Source organism: Gorilla gorilla, chromosome 4 (assembly GCF_029281585.2).
Source record: "Gorilla gorilla gorilla isolate KB3781 chromosome 4, NHGRI_mGorGor1-v2.1_pri, whole genome shotgun sequence".
Taxonomy (NCBI): domain Eukaryota; kingdom Metazoa; phylum Chordata; class Mammalia; order Primates; family Hominidae; genus Gorilla; species Gorilla gorilla.
This window is the reverse complement of record NC_073228.2, coordinates 22,824,653-22,842,545: the sequence shown is the minus strand read 5'-3', so window position 1 is coordinate 22,842,545 and position 17,893 is coordinate 22,824,653. Positions and strand designations below refer to the sequence as shown.

Below are 17,893 nucleotides of genomic sequence, written 5' to 3'. Positions count from 1 at the left end.
GGGTGTGTCTGAAAGATGGATTCACACAGAGGTCATCTGGATGGTGATCACTCGTTCAATGAAAACCCACCTGCTCCAAGGTAGCCTGAGAGAGGCTGTATTCCTCCAGGTTGAAGGTCTGTTTCACTGCATGTAAAGAGACTGATATTAGTGGCTTATATATTTTTCTCCAAGTGTTTGTAAAGTCATACAATAGAGACAGTAGCTTCAAATTGTTTAGATACTGTAAGATATAGGCCAAATAATTACATTTTCTTGAAGGATAAAGAAGAGTGGTGATATGGCTAATAAAAGATAGCCATGCATGAACATATTCAGTTTCCTATAAACTCGAAAAAGCTCCTTGTGTCCTATTTTAGTATTATCCTTTTGATTCTTTACATATATGCTTTGGACTCCAAATCAGTTGTCGAGAATAATTTATTCTATATTTGTAAATCTACAGAGGAGTCCACTCCATGCTGGCTCCCTTTTCACACTTGTACATTCTGCGTCAATAGCCATAAATACGTAGTGTCTCTGGAACTAGTTCAGAAGCCCCTCTTCAATAGTGACTTGTTACACCTCACCCCTCTGTGTTTTCTTTCGCTGACCTTCACTCAGTCCTCCAACTGTTGCCTCTTGTACATTTGCTCCTGGTACCTTGGCTTTTAGAAACATAGAGACCTCAAGAGCTCCCCTTGATATTCTTTGGGACAACATTCTCATAATTATCCTTCAATTCTATGCACGGGTGTCATGGTAAGAAACAGCCCTGGTACCCCAATTCAATCCTGCAGGATAGAGTAACCTGACTGACTTGTGGCTGGGCTTCCTGGTCAGCACAGGAAGAATCAGGTGGAGCAAACCAACATCTAGGACCACGACTTCATTTCCTTTGAGATTGTTATGACTATCCTGGTAGGGATTTTTCAAGTTTTGATTGATTATTTCATTGTTCTACTTCAAATTACATAGTCTATATTCCACATGAAAATATGCAACCAGTACATAAAGTCTTATTTATATATACCCAAACTTACTCGCCTCTAACTTGAAAAAGGCCTGAGATAGAGGGTGGACATCCTCCACAGGTAACTTATACGCCATTAAAGATGAATATCTGTCAGGAAGAAGAGTGAGATTTATTACTAAGTTTCAGTGTGATAACACGGGGGAGGAATTAATAGGCAAAGTAAAATAATTTTTCAATGTGTTCTTTAAATAAGTGTCTGATTTGATATAGCATGAATCAGTGTGAAATTACAGATTCAATCATAAAAAAAGTTATAACAACAAAAATCTGGTTGCCTCTAATTTTATGTTAAAGATAAATTCTGAGAAATAGCTCTGATTAAGAATCTTTCCCACTCAGCCTGCACTTTGTTATTGTGCTATATTTCTTACTTACTCTCAAAAAGCAGCCTTTCTAGAATGTTTACATTACCTTTCCCCTCTCTCATAGGAGAGATTGAGATTTAATTTTCAATCTCTCCTATAAGAATTAAAATATGTTGAACTCTCTCCTGCTAAAAAAAATTTTTTTTCTTGACCTTCAGACCCCCTTTCATGTTGCACAATCCAAGGAACACTCTCCAGTCCTCATTTTGCAAACTTTTCAAAAGCATTAAATAAAATTGTACACACCCTCCTTAAAACAAACATACTCTTTCTCTCTTAGCTTCTGAGACAACCACACTTACAATTTTCCTTCTAACTCTCTAGGCCTCCACTGCTTAATAGAGTAGCTATTAAATCCATGTGGCTATTTAAATTTAAAGTAATTAAAATAAATAAAATTGAAAATTCAACTCCTCATTCACACCAGCCACATCTGAAGTACTCAGTAGCTACATATGTGTAGTGACTACCATCCTGGACAGCACAGAAAGGACATTTTCATTATCACAAAAATTCTACTGGCCAGTGCTGTTCTAGATACTCCTCAGTCTTTGTTGGTATGGTTGTGGTGGTACTGTCCACACAGGAAGATTTATTTTCTTCCTCAATCCGATCTCAAAGCTGAGAGCTCCTGGGGTTCATCCGACTTCCTATCTCTCTTGTTGGCCTCAACATTCTCCTAGTTTAATGGTCTTCTATATGGTAAAAAAAATCCCCCACTGTGTTTGTTGCCAGACCAGATCTCAATGACCTCTTCCTTCTCTTGTGAGCCACAAGTCTACATCTCTTACTTTGGCATATCCACTTGGATATCTCTTTACACATCAACTACATGAGCTTTTGTTTCATCCTTGACATTTGTAGAATTCATTCTTGACCTAAGTTCTTTAAATGTGCTGTTTCCTGGAAACAGTGTCTGTTACTCCCACTCTTCAGCTGACCAAACCCTGCTCAGTCTTAAAGTCCTACCTCAATGTCATATCCTCATTTATTTGTATCTTCATTTTCTTAATATCCTCACCTCCAAAAGGAAGAACCCTGTCTATTTTGTTGACTATTCAATACACAGCCGGCAGCAGATAATACGTGTTCAATAAATATAACAAATATTATAAAAATAAATGAGTAGAAATGGTATACAAGAAAATTCTGTTCATCTTTCAATTAAATTCAGCCTCATTCTGCTATTCACAAGGGTTTGATTACCATTACTTGTAACCCATGGTTGACCACATACAACTTTAAAAGAAACATTGGGAGGATCAAATGATTTATAATTGAATAATTTAGGATAGAGTCACTCCTTCTCAAGCATGGAAGTCTGTGTTACGGAGCTCTTGATGCAATTTATATTCAGCAAAATCCTGTAGGTGAAAGCATTGTTTTCATTGTCTATTTTTTAAAAATCATTAAAAAGTTGATAGTTTAATTTGTCTGTACTTTGTTCTTAATCTCCAAGCCATTCCACCATTTACACACATATATGAATGCACGCACACACACCATTCACCTTTTCTGAGGTCTAAAACACTCACTGAAAATAACTGTTTAGTTTTTGTAACGCATCCTAGCAATCCTCAAACAGGTTGTTTTGTGATGAATAAGTCCACTCTGCCTTTCTCTTCCGGTTTAGACTAGCACAAAACTAATTGATGCTAATACTGGAAAACACTCATACTTGTCACTCAAACCAAAAACATCCTTTACCTTTCCTGCCAAGCAGCCTGTGGGAAAAGCTTCAAAATCTCTGTGTGGAGAGCTTCCACCTGGGTAGGTTCTTTCATTTTTATTTCTAGTAAATAATCTTTACCAAACTTGTTTTTCAGATGTTGAATGGAACCAATACACCTAGTTCAGGGGAAATAAAGAAAAAATACTTGTCTCTTAATTTCTTCCTCGGTTCTCACTGTAGAGGAAGGTGTTTAATTACAGGTTAGGGAGCTGTAGAGCATCAGCTGTTCATAGCAAACTGAAACTCTCTCTATAAGAACATGCTAGTCCCATGCTGGTCAGGACAGGCACCCACCTTAGCGTTCCTGACACCATCATGGCCATACGGTCACACACAGCCTCAGCCTCTGACATGTAATGGGTGGTCAAGAGGGTGCCCCTCTCCTTGTTTTTAACGGTAGCCTGAAGTATCTGCCTAAAGATAAAGTAAGGGATTGTTTGCATTTAGAAAGTAATTTGGGGAAATAGATAAATAGAAAAAAGCAGGAAATCTAAAGAGAAAATGTTATGTTAGGATGCAAGAAACCTGTGCAACATGGTGAAACCCCATCTCCACAAAAAAATTTAAAAATTAGCCAGGCATGGTGGCACATGCCTGTGGTCCCAGCTGCTTGGGAGGCTGAGATGAGTGGATCACTTAAGCCCAGGAGGTCGAGGCTGCAGTGAGCTGTGATTGCACCACCGCATTCCAGCCTGGGTGATGGAGCAAGACCCTGTGTCAAGTAATACAATTAAGTAAATAAATAAATAAATAAATAAATAGGCTACAAGAGAAAATCTTTGCCATAGAGAAAAAGAATAAAAATTGTGTTATATTGCCTAATGATAGTACCATATTAATAGGCTTCATAAAAAAGAAGAGTATTGGTTAAAATAATGCACTATTGGGGAAGAAAAGTAGAAAAGTTGGAGTAAAAAATACAAAAATATCATACTATATGACTTTCAATAATTGAAAAATGAAATGGAAAAATAAAAAGACAGGGGGAAGAGGAATAAGAAAGAGAAATCCAAACAAATATAATCACGAGTTTATTTGGGTCTTAAAATATCTATTTTTTCCCTCCTGCAGGAATTTTGAATGCTATATTAGGTTTCACTGAATTACATAATAGAAGATGTGCACATCAAAGGTTAATGGAGCAAAATGTAACAAAGAAACAAAACAAAAACAAAAACAAAAAAATCCTAGAGGTATTCTCTTGACTCTGACACTTAATATTCACTCTCCTTACCACATTTGCTGCTGCCCCTCAGGGTCCATCCCGGTGAACGGCTCATCTAGAAGCACCACTGATGGGTTCCCCAGGATGCTCAGCACAAAGCACAGCTGCAATGCAAGGAACAGCCCATGGGCACCCAGCCATGGGTGCACAGGGAAACCCTGAGCCCGGCCCATACCTTTCTCTTTATTCCCTCTGATAGAGTTTTCACGGGAGCCTTAAGTTGTTCCTGGAGCTTAAGAGCTTCCACCAATCTGACAAAAAACAGTGTGATTATACATGAAGTATATGGCAAATGGACCTATCTAAAACAACTGTAGGAAACTCTAAGCACTATTATTCTAGATAGTAAATTTAAGCTTCCTTAACGTTTTCATAAATGCTAAATCTTATGATTTGGTTCTTATTCAGGTATTTGAATCATTTTATTTGCATGAAAATTTAAAGACATTGTTTATAATTTCCTTTTAATATATAATGAAGAAATGACATATTTTCCCCTTCCTCCTGCTACAAATTGTGAGACTTCTCTCTGTACCGTGAAATACTGAGAGCACCATCTTCTTTGCCCAGTCCTTTCACAGCTGCATACAACTCCAAGTGCTCTTTCATTGTAAGCTTGGGCCACAGTGAGTTCTCCTGAGGGCAGTACCCCAAGAACTTGAGGCTGTTGTCATGCTGTTGCCTTACTGATGCTCTGCTGCCTTGTAACACCACCTACACAAGACAATGAATGTCAGATCCACCTTTGGTTTTTGCTCCAATCCCCCTTCTACTAAAGGAGATAAAAGTGGCCATTAAGCTACAATATTTTTTGAATACGCAAGAGAAATTTTATAAATTTTTTCATCTATTTTTTAAAAAGATATTTGATTTACTGATAGGAATAATAGAAAGATGTCATCAATATTTAAAATAAAATTTCCTTCACATGTCACATACCACTCCTGCAGTTGGCTTTGTGCACCCAGTTATCATTTTAATGGAAGTACTTTTACCAGCTCCATTGTGTCCTAGTAATCCCAAAACTTCACCTGGAAGAAAGAGTCACCATCAATATTTGAATTTTCAAGGTTGACTAATCTAAAATTGCTTGGTTGGTTGCATAACATTTTGAAACAAAATGACTTTTTTTTTTTTCAGAGACAGGGTTTTGCTCTGTTGCCTAGGCTGGACTGTGGTGGTGTAATCATTGCCTGCTGCAGCCTCGATCTCCTGGGCTCAAGCGATCTTCCTGCATCAGTCTCCCAGGTAGCCAGAACTACATGCATGCACCACCACACCCAGCTAATTTTTAAATTTTTTGTAGAGATGGAGTCTTGCTATGTTGCCCAGGCTGGTCTCGAAATCCTGGCCTCAAGCCTCCCGCCTCAGCCTCTCAAAGCATTGGGATTAGAGGCACGAGCCACCGTGGCCACCTCAAAATAACATTTCTGAAACAAACGCTTAGTTAGCACCTTGAAAAATCTCCTGTATTACAACATTAATACAGAGAATCAGGGTCTTCTTAATCCAAGACTGGGTTTCTTGCCATTTGAATTGGGACATGATTTTGAAGTAGAAAAGACTTATCTGCTGACATGTGAAGAAGTTTTATAATTACACATTAACCAGGATATATGAACAGTCTCAATGAATAAAAATTTGTCCCCTTCGTAGTCTTAAATCTAGAGAATAAGGAACATTATAATAATAATAAAAGGAACAATTGTTCAAACCTTTTTTAACACAAAAGGAAACATTTCTGATGGCTATTTTCTTCTTTCTTGTTGAAAAGCAACTTTTCTTTGTCTCATAATATTCCTTGTGTAAACAGCTTGCAGTTATGACTGGTTCCTGGAAAACATGACAAAGCATGATTTCCCTGTTAAATTTCAGATATTTTACGAATTGATGTTTTATTTTCCATTCCCTAGTCTATAAACCCAACTAAATTTAATGCCAGGCTGAAGAGCTTTAGCCTCTTTTTTCAAATAAAATACCCAAATGTATGTTCATAAATAAGGGCTACTTAATCAACTACTAATAAAATTAATTCCTAATCAAATACATTCCCTTTGCATTATGCTAGCAGCTATCTTTGCCCTTTCCACAATTTCATTCCCAGTTTATTCCTTATTGATTTCCATGCATTGTAAATTCATTTGCTCTTGTTCATATGCTATTCAGTTATTAATATTACAAGCATACTATAATACAAAATGAAATTGCAACTCTTGAAAAATGTGCGATTTTGCTAAAATTGATTTAAAAATTTGAGAACTTGTTGATTACACTGATGAATGAGGAGCTGGAAGAGTAAGGCCCACAGAAAACTGAAGAAGAAAAAATTAAAAGAATGAGGACAGGGTAGTTACTTTTAAAGAGAATAATTTGAATATAAGCTATAAATAGAAATATTAAAGAAACTAAAGAGCTTTTCAAAATAAAAACCAACATCTCATCAATTCTAGAGGACAAACTATCTGAGCATTTTATTAAGGGTCTAATCCCTGCTGTTCACCTCCTCCAAGTTTGGAGCAGTGAGTGCATTTGCTGCTTGGACTCTTTCAGCTTGAACATCTTCATCTTCTTCTTTGGGCTCTTCTGGATTGGGATGAGTTTCTCTACTCCGTGGAGAGATTCTACAGAGGAAATAAAATAACATAAAAATGCAATTTTGGCTGTACAACTGTTAAGAAAATGTAAACCCCTATAATTAAATTATTATCCTTTTTAAAAAAGACTATCACATCATTAATTTATTACCTACAAGATTTTTCTTGGCAGTAATAACACCTCCGGTAGCCAAGTCCCTTGAAATATTCTTTGACTATTTCTTCTCTTTAAAACATTGTATCCTATCTGTCAACTGGCTCTGTCACTTCGTTCTTTTAAATCACTCAAATGTAGACATACGGGTCTTTTAGTCTGTCACCATCCAGATCATGACCACATTCCTCATAAAAGATCATCCTAACTGGTTTTATATGGAACCAGTTTTTACTGTACCTTCTCCTTAGGGACCCATAATGGCCACAACCAGGAGAAAAGCAAGCTTTGATGCTTAAACACTACTTACAGACATGTACAGGACAAAAACTTATCTTGCCTAAAATCAGAACCTATGACTTAGAAACTATCCCTGCATCCAATCTAATTCTGTTTTCTTTTTCTGAAAATAGCACTGTGCAATATGCTTAGCCAAGTGTTGGGTAGTAAATCCATTTTAATAAACTGATGTTAAATGTACTGCAATAAAGACTAAATATTTAAGATCACAACAGGAGGATTACTTGAGGTCAGGGGTTTGAGACCAATCTGAGCAATATAGCAAGATCCTGTCTCTATTTTCAAAAATAAAAACAAATAAAATTATAAATTTAAAAAGATTAAATATTTAAATTACATTCAGATCTCAATTAGTATTCTCCCAACCTGAAACCCTGTTTCTATTTTCAAAAACAAAAACAAACAAATAAATAAATGAAATTATAAATTTAAAAAGACTAAATATTTAGATTACATTCAGATCTCAATTAATATTTTCCCAATCTGAAAACTGGGTCTTTATTCATTATTTCATTTCCATACTTCATTTCCAGACACCTTATGACAAAAAGGAAAATAACACTCTGAAGGTATGGCTAAAAGAAAAGAAAAATAATCAGAATTAGCATCACCACGGCATTCACACTCAATGGTCAATATTTGTCCATTTTTTTGTCACAGAAGATTTGATCATTTTCTTATAAATTTGACAAGCAACTTGTAAAATACTTCTCATGTGGAAGAAAGGTTTATTCAAACTCACCCTCCCACTGAGAAAGAATTAAAGAGCCCACATTAATTTTTTTAAAAACTTTTAAAAAGCATAGAAGAGCTAATAAAATAGTATGGGCTTTTAAAGCCAAATCTAAATGAATACAGGAGATAGGTTTAGCCCCAAAGCAACTCTTGTCCTAGAGTTATTCTTTATCCTTGAAATACTCAAACTTCCATTTTCATGCCATGTCCAGGAGCAGAAGACAGAAGAAACTGTTGAAGCAGAGAGTCTTCCCCAAGTAAGGGGTAGATAGGTCACTCTTTCTCTAATAAAGGATGGACCTCGAAGGGTTATATTTTTAGTGAGGGGTGAAAAGAACCCTCAGGATATTGCTAACATCATTGCCTTGAGTGCTCATCATGGAAAGAGAAAGTGAAGGTGGAAATACAAGCCAGCTTTTACACAGACTTGGAGCCCAAATTCACACTGCTGGATGGTCAAAACAAAACCTCAAGCCTAGGACATGATTTAACATAGTACCAGACTGGTAGTGTCCCTGTGAACTTGACAGAAGCAAACAAAATGTAATAGTTATCCCAGAAACAGACTCTACATATATAGGCAACTGATATATGAATACAAGTAGCTCTGAATATCAATGGGAAAGGCACAGACTTTTCAATAAACAGTTGTCTCAACTGCTGGGACAACTGGACATCCTTAAAGATAGAAATAAAACAAGCCCACAGGAAAAAAAAAATGAATTTTAGATGATTGAAGACATAAATGTGAAAGGGAAATATAAATATTTTAGAAAATAATATAAAATAATATCTTCTTGACCTTAGGGATGGGGAGATTTCTTAAACATTACAGAATATAAAATAAAATTTATTAATTTTTAATGGTTTTATTTAAAATAAATTAATCATTCTTAACAGAGGCTCACAGGCTTTGAGAAGATTCCAGATTCATTCTTGATAAATACTAGAAACAAACAAAAGACAAAAGCTCTCAGTAACTCAGGAATTGAGGGATTTAGTAAGATAAATAGTTTATATTTTTAAAAGTTACTATGATGATAATGGTTAAGCACTAAGAAAATTCTCAGTAAAATCAGAAACAATGTAAGGATGCCTTCTTGCAACAGTGTTAGTGTTAGTGGATGATTTTTAGAGATTCAAGCCAATGTCATAAAGCAAGAATATATAATGCAGTATATATTTTCAAAATAAAAATATAATTATTTCATAACATGGTTGTTTCACCAGAAAATGCAAGATAAAAATCTGAAAAAAAATTGGAAATAAGAAAATTCAGTAAGGTAAACTGATATAAGATAATTGTACAAGAATTTTATATTTTTGTATAGAAACCTAGCTAGAACGTGCAATGGGAACAAAATTTTATGGCAAATAAATAAATACATAAATAAGTGTAACTGAATATACACAAAAGGGAAATAAAGTAAAAATATAAAATAAAATATTAAAGTATACAAAATAAACCTTAAATGCAGATAAACCTTTAAACATAAATATTTTCAACTCACAAATACTGCTCTAGCAAAACAAACATTAACAATAATGTCCATAAAAGTCCACATACCAGTTTCTGGCACTTGACTGCATTCTAATTTTCATCAATAAAATTGAGTAGGAAAATAGAAAAGTTTTGAAAAATTAGGATGATAGGACATACGTATCATTTTGAATTGATCAAAATATATAAAGCTACCATAATTAAAACAATGTAGTCCTGACACTGATGTAAACAAATGGATCAATAGGGAGAATATCAACACAATCGGTCCATAGATATAAGCAAATTTAATACTGATAAAGATGTCATTTCATGTTGGAAGACATAAAATGGAGTATTCATAAATGGCACTGAGATAACTAAATGCCCTTTTTTGGAAAAACTTAAAATACAAAGGTTAGTCTATATCTAAAAACAAATCATAAAATATATCCAGAGGATTAAACATTTAAGTATTTTAAGAAACAGCAAAAATTATAAAACAGGAAAGGGTGACCCACATTCAGAAAAAAAAAATTAGTTAACAGAAATTGGTTTTGAGTGTTATCAAAGATGTACAAAAGCTACTATACATTCACTAAACTAAATAAAGTCATATTTCAAAAATTAAAGTAAAATGATTCAAATACAGACTTCCTATTATATAATTGATCTGAAGAACAGACAGAAAAATGATGAGCAATAAATAAACAGAGCCTCAAAGATTATCAAGCATACCAAATATATGTAATGGTAGTTCCAAAAAGATAGGGGAGAGAGAAAGAACAGAAAATTTTTTTTAAGAAATGATGGCCCAAAACTTCCAAAATTTGTTTTAAAAAATATTCATATACACATTCAAGGAGCTTAACAAATCATAGGTAAGATAATTACAACAAGATCCATATCTAGACACATCAGAGTCGGATTGCTGAAAATCAAAGGCAGAGAAAACAGTAAGTGGGAGAGGACTCATCACTCAGAGAGAAGTAACAATACAATTTCTTCTCTTCAGAAACAATGGAGGCCAGGAGAAAGTGTGATGATGTAATCAAAGAACTGAAAGAAAAAAATGTATCCAAAAATTGTATATCCAGTAAAATAATTTTTCAAAATAAAATCATTCCCAAGTTGTTCCAAATTGCCTTAATGTGGCCATCATTACATTAAAAAGGGAGACAATAAACTAAATAAATCAGCTATAAAATTTTTATTTTAAAATAGACCAATGGAATAGAATAGAAAGCCCAGAAATAAACCCTCCCATATATGCTCAAATAATCTTCAACAAGGGTGCCAAGACCACTCAATGTGAAAAAGACAATCTCTTCAACAAATAGTGCTAAGAAAACTGATGTCAATATGTAAAAGAATGAAGTGGAGGCCTTATATTATACACAAAATTAACTCAAAATGGATCAAAGACCTAAATGGAAGACCTAAAACTATAAAACTCATAGAAAAAAACTTCATAAAATTGGACTAGACAGCGATTTATTCAATACGACACTAAAAACACAAACAACAAAACCAAAAATAGACAAACGTGTTTGCATCAAATTAAAATATTCTGTGCATCAAAGGACACAACTGACATGGTGAAAAGATAACCTACAGAATACAAGAAAACATTTTCAAATCATATATCTGATAAGGAGTTAATATTCAGAATATATTTTTAAAACTCCTACAACTCAATAACAACAAAAATTCAAATAACCCAATTTAAAAATGGGCAAATAATGGCCGGGCACGGTGGCTCATGCCTGCAATCCCAGCACTTTGGGAGGCTGAGGCAGGTGAATCATGAGGTCAGGAGATTGAGACCATCCTGGCCAACATGGTGAAACCCCCTCTCTACTAAAAATACAACAATTAGCTAAGTGTGGTAGCATGCACCCATAGTCCCAGCTATTCAGGAGGCTGAAGCAGGAGAATCACTTGAACCCAAGAGGCGGAGGTTGCAGAGAGCCGAGATTGCACCACTGCACTCCAGCCTGGTGACAGAGCAAGACTCCAGAAAAACAAACAAACAAACAAAAAACCAAATAACTTGAATAAATATTTCTCCAAAGAAGATATATAAATGGCCAACGTTAAATGTCAATGAAACGCAAATGAAAACCACAATGGCATACCACCTCACATCCATTAGGATGACTACTATATAAAAAAATAAGTGTTGGTAAGGATGTGGAGAAATTGGAACTCTTGTACACTGTTGGTGACACTGCAAAATGGTGCAATTTCTATGGAAAACAGTATGGAGGTTCCTCAAAAAATAAAACTAGAACTACCATATAATTCAGCACTCCCACTTCTGGGTATTTATCCAGAAGAACTGAAAGTAGCATCTTGAAGAGAGATTAACACACCCAAGTTCATAGCTTACAATAGCCAAGAGGTAGAAGTAATGCAAATGTTTATTGACAGAATGAATAGATTTTTAAAATTATGGTATATACATACAATTCAATATTATTCAACCTTAAAAAGGAGTGAAATCTTGACATATGTCTCAACATGGATAAACCTTGAGAACATTATACAGAGTGAAATAAGCTAGTCACAAAAAGACAGATACTTTATGATTTCATGTATATAAGATATATAAAGTAGTAAAATTTATAGAAGCAGAAAGTAGAATGGTGATTACCGGTTTGGGCAAAGGGGAAAAGGGAAATTGTTTAATGGCTATACAGTTTCAGATTTACAAGATTAAAAGTTCTGGAGATTCTTCTCACAACATTGTGAATATGCTTAAAAAACTGAACTATACATTTAAAAATCATAAGGATGGTAAATTTTATGTTACGTGTCTTTTTATTACAATTTGAAAAGCTGAAAAAACTTATATGTGAAAAATAATTGCAGTTGTTTTTACCACCACAGGTCACTGACTAGAAACAAATAGGTAAATAGCCATGAAGTATAATGTGGTGGGATGTGATGAAAGCCGCTTCTAGGCCTGGCCATTAAAACGAGGGGACTTCAAAAATACCATGAAAAATTCATATGATGAAAAACCTATGTGTGGATTTCAAATTTGGGGGGCAACAAAATAAACTCATCCTAACTTCTTATAACATGTTTGAACAGGATCTGGTTTGAGGTACTAAGAAGGGTACATTCATTTGAAAATAGGTACATTCATTTGAAAAGAGCCCCTATCAGAACATGAATTCTGCTAAAACTGAAGCAAGAACAAACATCAAGTGTATGGAGAAGCTTGGAAGGAAGAATGGTGAAATCATCGATGCTGTAAAAAAGTTTATGAGGGCAATGGCCCAAAGAAATTAGCAACTTACAGATGGTTAAGTGGTTTTAAGAAGGAACAAGACAATGTTGAAAATAAGTCCTATAGCAGCAGACCATCCACATTAATTTGAGAGGAAAAAATTCATCTCTTTCATCTCCTAATTGAAGAGAACTGACAATTAACAGCAGAAACAACAGTCAAATCACAGACATCTCAACTGATTCAATTCACATAATTCCGATTGAAAAATTAAAGTTAATCAAACTTTCTACTTAGTGCAGGACAAAACTGTTGTGCCCAGGTTAGCAGAAGACAAGAGCAGAGCATTCAATGGAGATTTTAAACACATGGGATCGAGATTCTGAAGCAATTTTTTTGAATAACTGTTTACAGGAAATAAAACATGGCTTTACCAGTATGATTCTGAAGACAAATCACAATCAAAACAATGGCTACCAAAAGGTAGAAGTGGGTCCAGTTAAAGCAAAAGTGAATTAGTCAACAGCAAAGGTCATGGGCAACAGTTTTTTGGATGCTCAGGGCATTTTGTTTGTTGACTTTCTGGAGGGACAAAGAATGATAACATCTGCTTATTATGAGAGTGTTTTGACAAAGTTAGACAAACATCCAGGAAATCTTTACTAGAAGGTCCTTCTCCATCATGGCAATGTTCCTGCTCATTTCTCTCATCAAACAAGGGCAATTCTGTGAGAGTTCCTTTGGGAAATTATTGAGGGGTATCCACCTACAGTTCTGATTTGGCTCCTTCTGAATTCTTTTTGTTTCCTAATCTTAAAATATATGTAAATGGCACCCATTTTTGTTCAGTTAATAACGTAAAAGATACTTCAATGACAAGGTTAAATTCCCAGGATCCTCAGTTCTGTAGGAATGAACTAAATGATTGGTATCATTGCTTACAAAAGTGTCCTCACTTTGATGGGGTTTATGTTGAAAAAATTACATATATACATATAAATAAATAAATAAATAAATAAATAAATGAGACGGAGTCTCTTTCTGTTGCCGAGGCTGGAGTGCAATGGCACAATCTCAGCTCACTGCAACCTCCATCTCCTGGCTCAATCGATTCTCCTGCCTCAGCCTCCCTAGTAGCTGGAATTACAGGCACATGCCACCACGCCCAGCTAATTTTTGTATTTTTAGTAGAGATGGGGTTTCACCATGTTGCCCAGGCTGGTCTTGAACTCCTGACCTCAGGTGGTCCACCCGCCTCGGCTTCCCAAAGCGCTGGGATTACAGGCGTGAGTCACTGCGCCTGGCCAAAATTTATATTTTTTTATTTTCAACTTTTAGTTCCATTTTCCCATGAGGATTTTGGAGTCCCATCTTGTCTAATGTTCTAACCTTTTCTTCCACTGCAAAGGCAACCCTGAAGATTGAGGGGTGTCAAAAAGCACAGCCACCAAATGGAGGTGGGCAGCCAAATACACAACAGAATTTATTTGAAAAATAAATCCTTATTAAGTCTTGAAGGTTCCAGGGTTTGTTTGCTGTGTCAGAGTTGCAATGAACATATATTCCCCAGCTGGACAACTGTATGCCTTTAGAATTCAATGGTCAATTAAAAATGACTATATATGGGACATCTCTGCATGTATTTACAAAACAGGAAAAATATACATTCATTATACAAAGACCCAGGTAAAAATGTATAAAAGTTTATAAATCAAAACAAATTTAGAGGTTTCTTCCTTGATAAACTGCTGTTCTGCTATTAAAGAGGAAACAAGAGGTGTGCAAACAAGAGTATGTTTCCTCCTTCTGCCTCATTTACCATAATACACAGAAATAACATTTATATTTTGTTTCATTGTCTTTCCCCACTATAAAATTTCATTTAATTTTTCTCCTTTCCTCCTCATTATTCAAATTAGTTATTAATACATATTTACTTGATTCTGAGCCATACACCATATGCTGCATTTCTTACATACTGCCTCAAATTGTCTTTGGATACATATCAACAATGTCTATCACAATAACAGCAACCAAACCTTTAAATGTTCTAGTATGTATTATATTATCTGTGACTCTATTTTAAAAAATCTTTAGTTCTTACTGCCATTATATTGGAATGGAAAATACAGAAAGAGTGGGTATTTTAAGACATTTAAATTTGGCATACCTTGAATAAGATTTCACGGGGCTATGAATCTTATGCAATATATATATATATATATATATTTAGGTAGAAAATGTTCCTTACTATTAAGGTTGTTAAAAGAATGGTTTTATTGACTTCATTTATTCTATTGTCCAGACTGTCCAAGTTTCTCATAAAGTCGAGCTGAAAAAAAACCCACCAACAGTTAAATGCAAGTTTCTCTATAAATATAAAACTTACACATTAAATACACCCACATTATACTTGCTGTTCTATGGGACAACAGTAAGTATTCCATGAATTGAGATGAGAAGAGTTGTTTTCTGATGCTAAAGTCTACTGATGACCTGACATCTTCCCTTAGTTATGACCTCCAACACTGTTTATTTTCCAATTGTATGTAATAGGGATTTCCAAGTTTCTTTTTAGTGGGAGTGACAAAGTACAGAACTATGAAGTAGGCAAGATTTGCCCACAGTTCCCCAAAATTCTCAGTGGTATTTAGTTTCTGTCAGAAGTGGTTAATAGAATCATGTTTTCTTTCCCTCACTCACAAGTCATACACTCCAAAAGCAATTTATTGACACTAAGTAGTATGCAATCAATAAGCCCAATAAGATTTTAGACATTGATCAACATTGAAACGAAAAACTTCTATCCCCTGGCAAGATGGATTCACCACAAGAGAGCATGTTTTATAACAATGGAAAAGTTTTAGTCCTGTCTCAGAATCACCTCTGGAATTCATAAACCACGGTTGGGCTTCCTGCTGTATTTCTGCATGGATTGACCCTCTTCCTGCTAGTATGAATAGTGATCTCAGCAAATTTGACAGCTTTCAATTTTATACAGCTTTAAAATCTTATTTTTAGAATTTATCAGCATCGAATAACTTCAAAATTTTATAAATGCACCTGTTCCGACAATGGGTAAGGATTTTATTAATGGGCTACAAGGTCAAGACTGGAGACACAGTAGGTAACACTGCTTACCTGGATCAATAACATGACATACCCCAGCAAAGTGAAGGAAGGTATGAAAATCATGCACAAAATTAAGTTGAGTTTTTCATATTGAGTTGATACCATAATTGTGGATACACATATTAAGATCTAGAAAAAAACCCAGAAGTATTATAATTTTCTCAGTTATATTTGATATCTTAAGATATTTCCTGTGAATAACCTGTTTTCCTGGGAGATACTGCCATTTTCAACTTTTACCTCACAGATAGAAATATTCTTAGGATATCCTCTTTAGGAAGTCTCAAACTTTCACTGCAACTAAAACACAGGATTACAATAAGGTCTGTCATAAATACCTTAAAGATTTTGCACTACCCAGTAGGGATAAACAGCAACAATAAAAGAAGGTGATATAACATTATTTATTTTGTCTATTATAATAAATCTTAATATGTTTTCAGTACAAGGATACAGTGAAGAATTAACTGATGATATGACTTGGGAACTTAAAAGGCAAAATAAACTTTGAGGTTGGTGTTTATTGCCATATCTAAGCTGTCAGAGAAATGTAAGAATTATCAGTCTTGATATCCAAGGTAGGAATATTGAACAGTTTAGAACATTCCCAGAGGTAAATTATATGGTTGTCACTTTAAAGGGCAGCCCATATCCCCACTCAGACTGTTAGTCATTTCCTAAAATGGCTCCCTGGCTCCAATTCTTCTGCCATTCAAAATTCATATGACATTCCAAAGAGTATATACAGTTAACTCTTGAATAACATTAGTTTATTGTAGGTGGATTTTTTTCAATAAATATGTTAGAAATTTGGGGGAAGATTTGTGACAATTTGAAAACCTCACAGATGAACCACATCGTCTAGACATATTGAAAAAAAAGAAAAATTAGGTATATCATGAATGCATAAAATATATGTAGATATTAGTCTATTTTGTCATTTACCACTGTAAACTATAAACAAATCTATTATGAAAAGTTAAACTATATCAAAACATGCATAGAAACTCTTACATACCATACATGTTGCCATTAGCAATCAAGAAAAATGTAAACATAAAGATGCAGAATTAAATCATGACTGCATAAAATTAACTGTAGAACACACTGTACTACTGTAATAATTTTGTAGTCACCTCATGTTGCTACTGTGATGAGCTCAAGTGTTGTAAATATTCCCTTAAAATGCTGTGTGAGGCTAATCATCTTACTCTCAAGCAAATGGCATATCTCAGTAAAAAGTGGCTTCTCATGGTTCTTGCAGATCTTTCATTGTGTTTAGTGCAATACCATAAACTTTGAATAATACCATAGGTCCTAGGAATTGCCACTAGTGATTCCAGAAGTTCTCCCAAGAAGCAGAGAAAAGTCATGACATTACAAAAAAAAAAAAAAGTTGAATTGCTTGATATGTACCATAGATTGGGGTCTGCAGTTGCAGTTGCCTGCCATTTCGAAATAAATAAATCCAGTGTAAGGATCGTTGTAAAATAAGAAAAGGATATTTATGCATCTGTCACTGTAGCCACACCAGCAGGCACAAAAACCTTGCAATTTTTTTGAAATACTTTTTTATCTCACATTGATGATCCAACTTTTATACCTATAGGCTTTAATACAATTTGAGAAAAAGTGAAGTCATTATATGACAACTTAAATAAAAGGTTAAAGATCTAAAGCTGGAAAATGTAATGCCCTCAAAGGATGCTTTGTTAATTTTAGAAAGAGGTTTAACTTAAAAAATGTCAAGATAACAGAGAAAGCAGCTTCTGCCAATCAAGAGGCAGCAGACAAGCTCCCAGATGCTATTAATAAAATCATTGAAGAGTAAGTATATCTGCCTGAACGCGTTTTTAATACAGATGGAAGTGCCCTATTCTGGGGGGAAAAATGCCACAAAGGACACTGATTAGTAGAAAACAG

General features: G+C 34.7%; 2 protein-coding genes across 2 annotated transcripts in view; both read right to left on the bottom strand.

The window, feature by feature from the left end:
* Positions 1 to 126, bottom strand: part of ABCA6 (ATP binding cassette subfamily A member 6) — a 71,148-nt gene extending 71,022 nt beyond the window's left edge. Inside the window, exon 1 of the mRNA XM_063706145.1 lies at positions 71 to 126. The gene's annotated coding sequence lies outside the window, so the exon portion shown is untranslated. The remainder of the gene's footprint in view (positions 1 to 70) is intronic.
* Positions 1 to 17,893, bottom strand: part of ABCA10 (ATP binding cassette subfamily A member 10) — an 80,914-nt gene that overhangs the window by 956 nt on the left and 62,065 nt on the right. The window contains exons 26-38 of the mRNA XM_063706150.1: positions 15,980 to 16,099; positions 15,090 to 15,170; positions 7,872 to 7,960; positions 6,838 to 6,961; positions 6,053 to 6,170; positions 5,277 to 5,368; positions 4,873 to 5,051; positions 4,513 to 4,588; positions 4,347 to 4,441; positions 3,407 to 3,526; positions 3,088 to 3,228; positions 1,023 to 1,102; positions 71 to 126 (exon numbers count right to left, since the gene is read on the bottom strand). Of these exons, the coding sequence (XP_063562220.1) occupies positions 71 to 126; positions 1,023 to 1,102; positions 3,088 to 3,228; positions 3,407 to 3,526; positions 4,347 to 4,441; positions 4,513 to 4,588; positions 4,873 to 5,051; positions 5,277 to 5,368; positions 6,053 to 6,170; positions 6,838 to 6,961; positions 7,872 to 7,960; positions 15,090 to 15,170; positions 15,980 to 16,099 (1,371 nt within the window). The remainder of the gene's footprint in view (positions 1 to 70; positions 127 to 1,022; positions 1,103 to 3,087; positions 3,229 to 3,406; positions 3,527 to 4,346; positions 4,442 to 4,512; positions 4,589 to 4,872; positions 5,052 to 5,276; positions 5,369 to 6,052; positions 6,171 to 6,837; positions 6,962 to 7,871; positions 7,961 to 15,089; positions 15,171 to 15,979; positions 16,100 to 17,893) is intronic.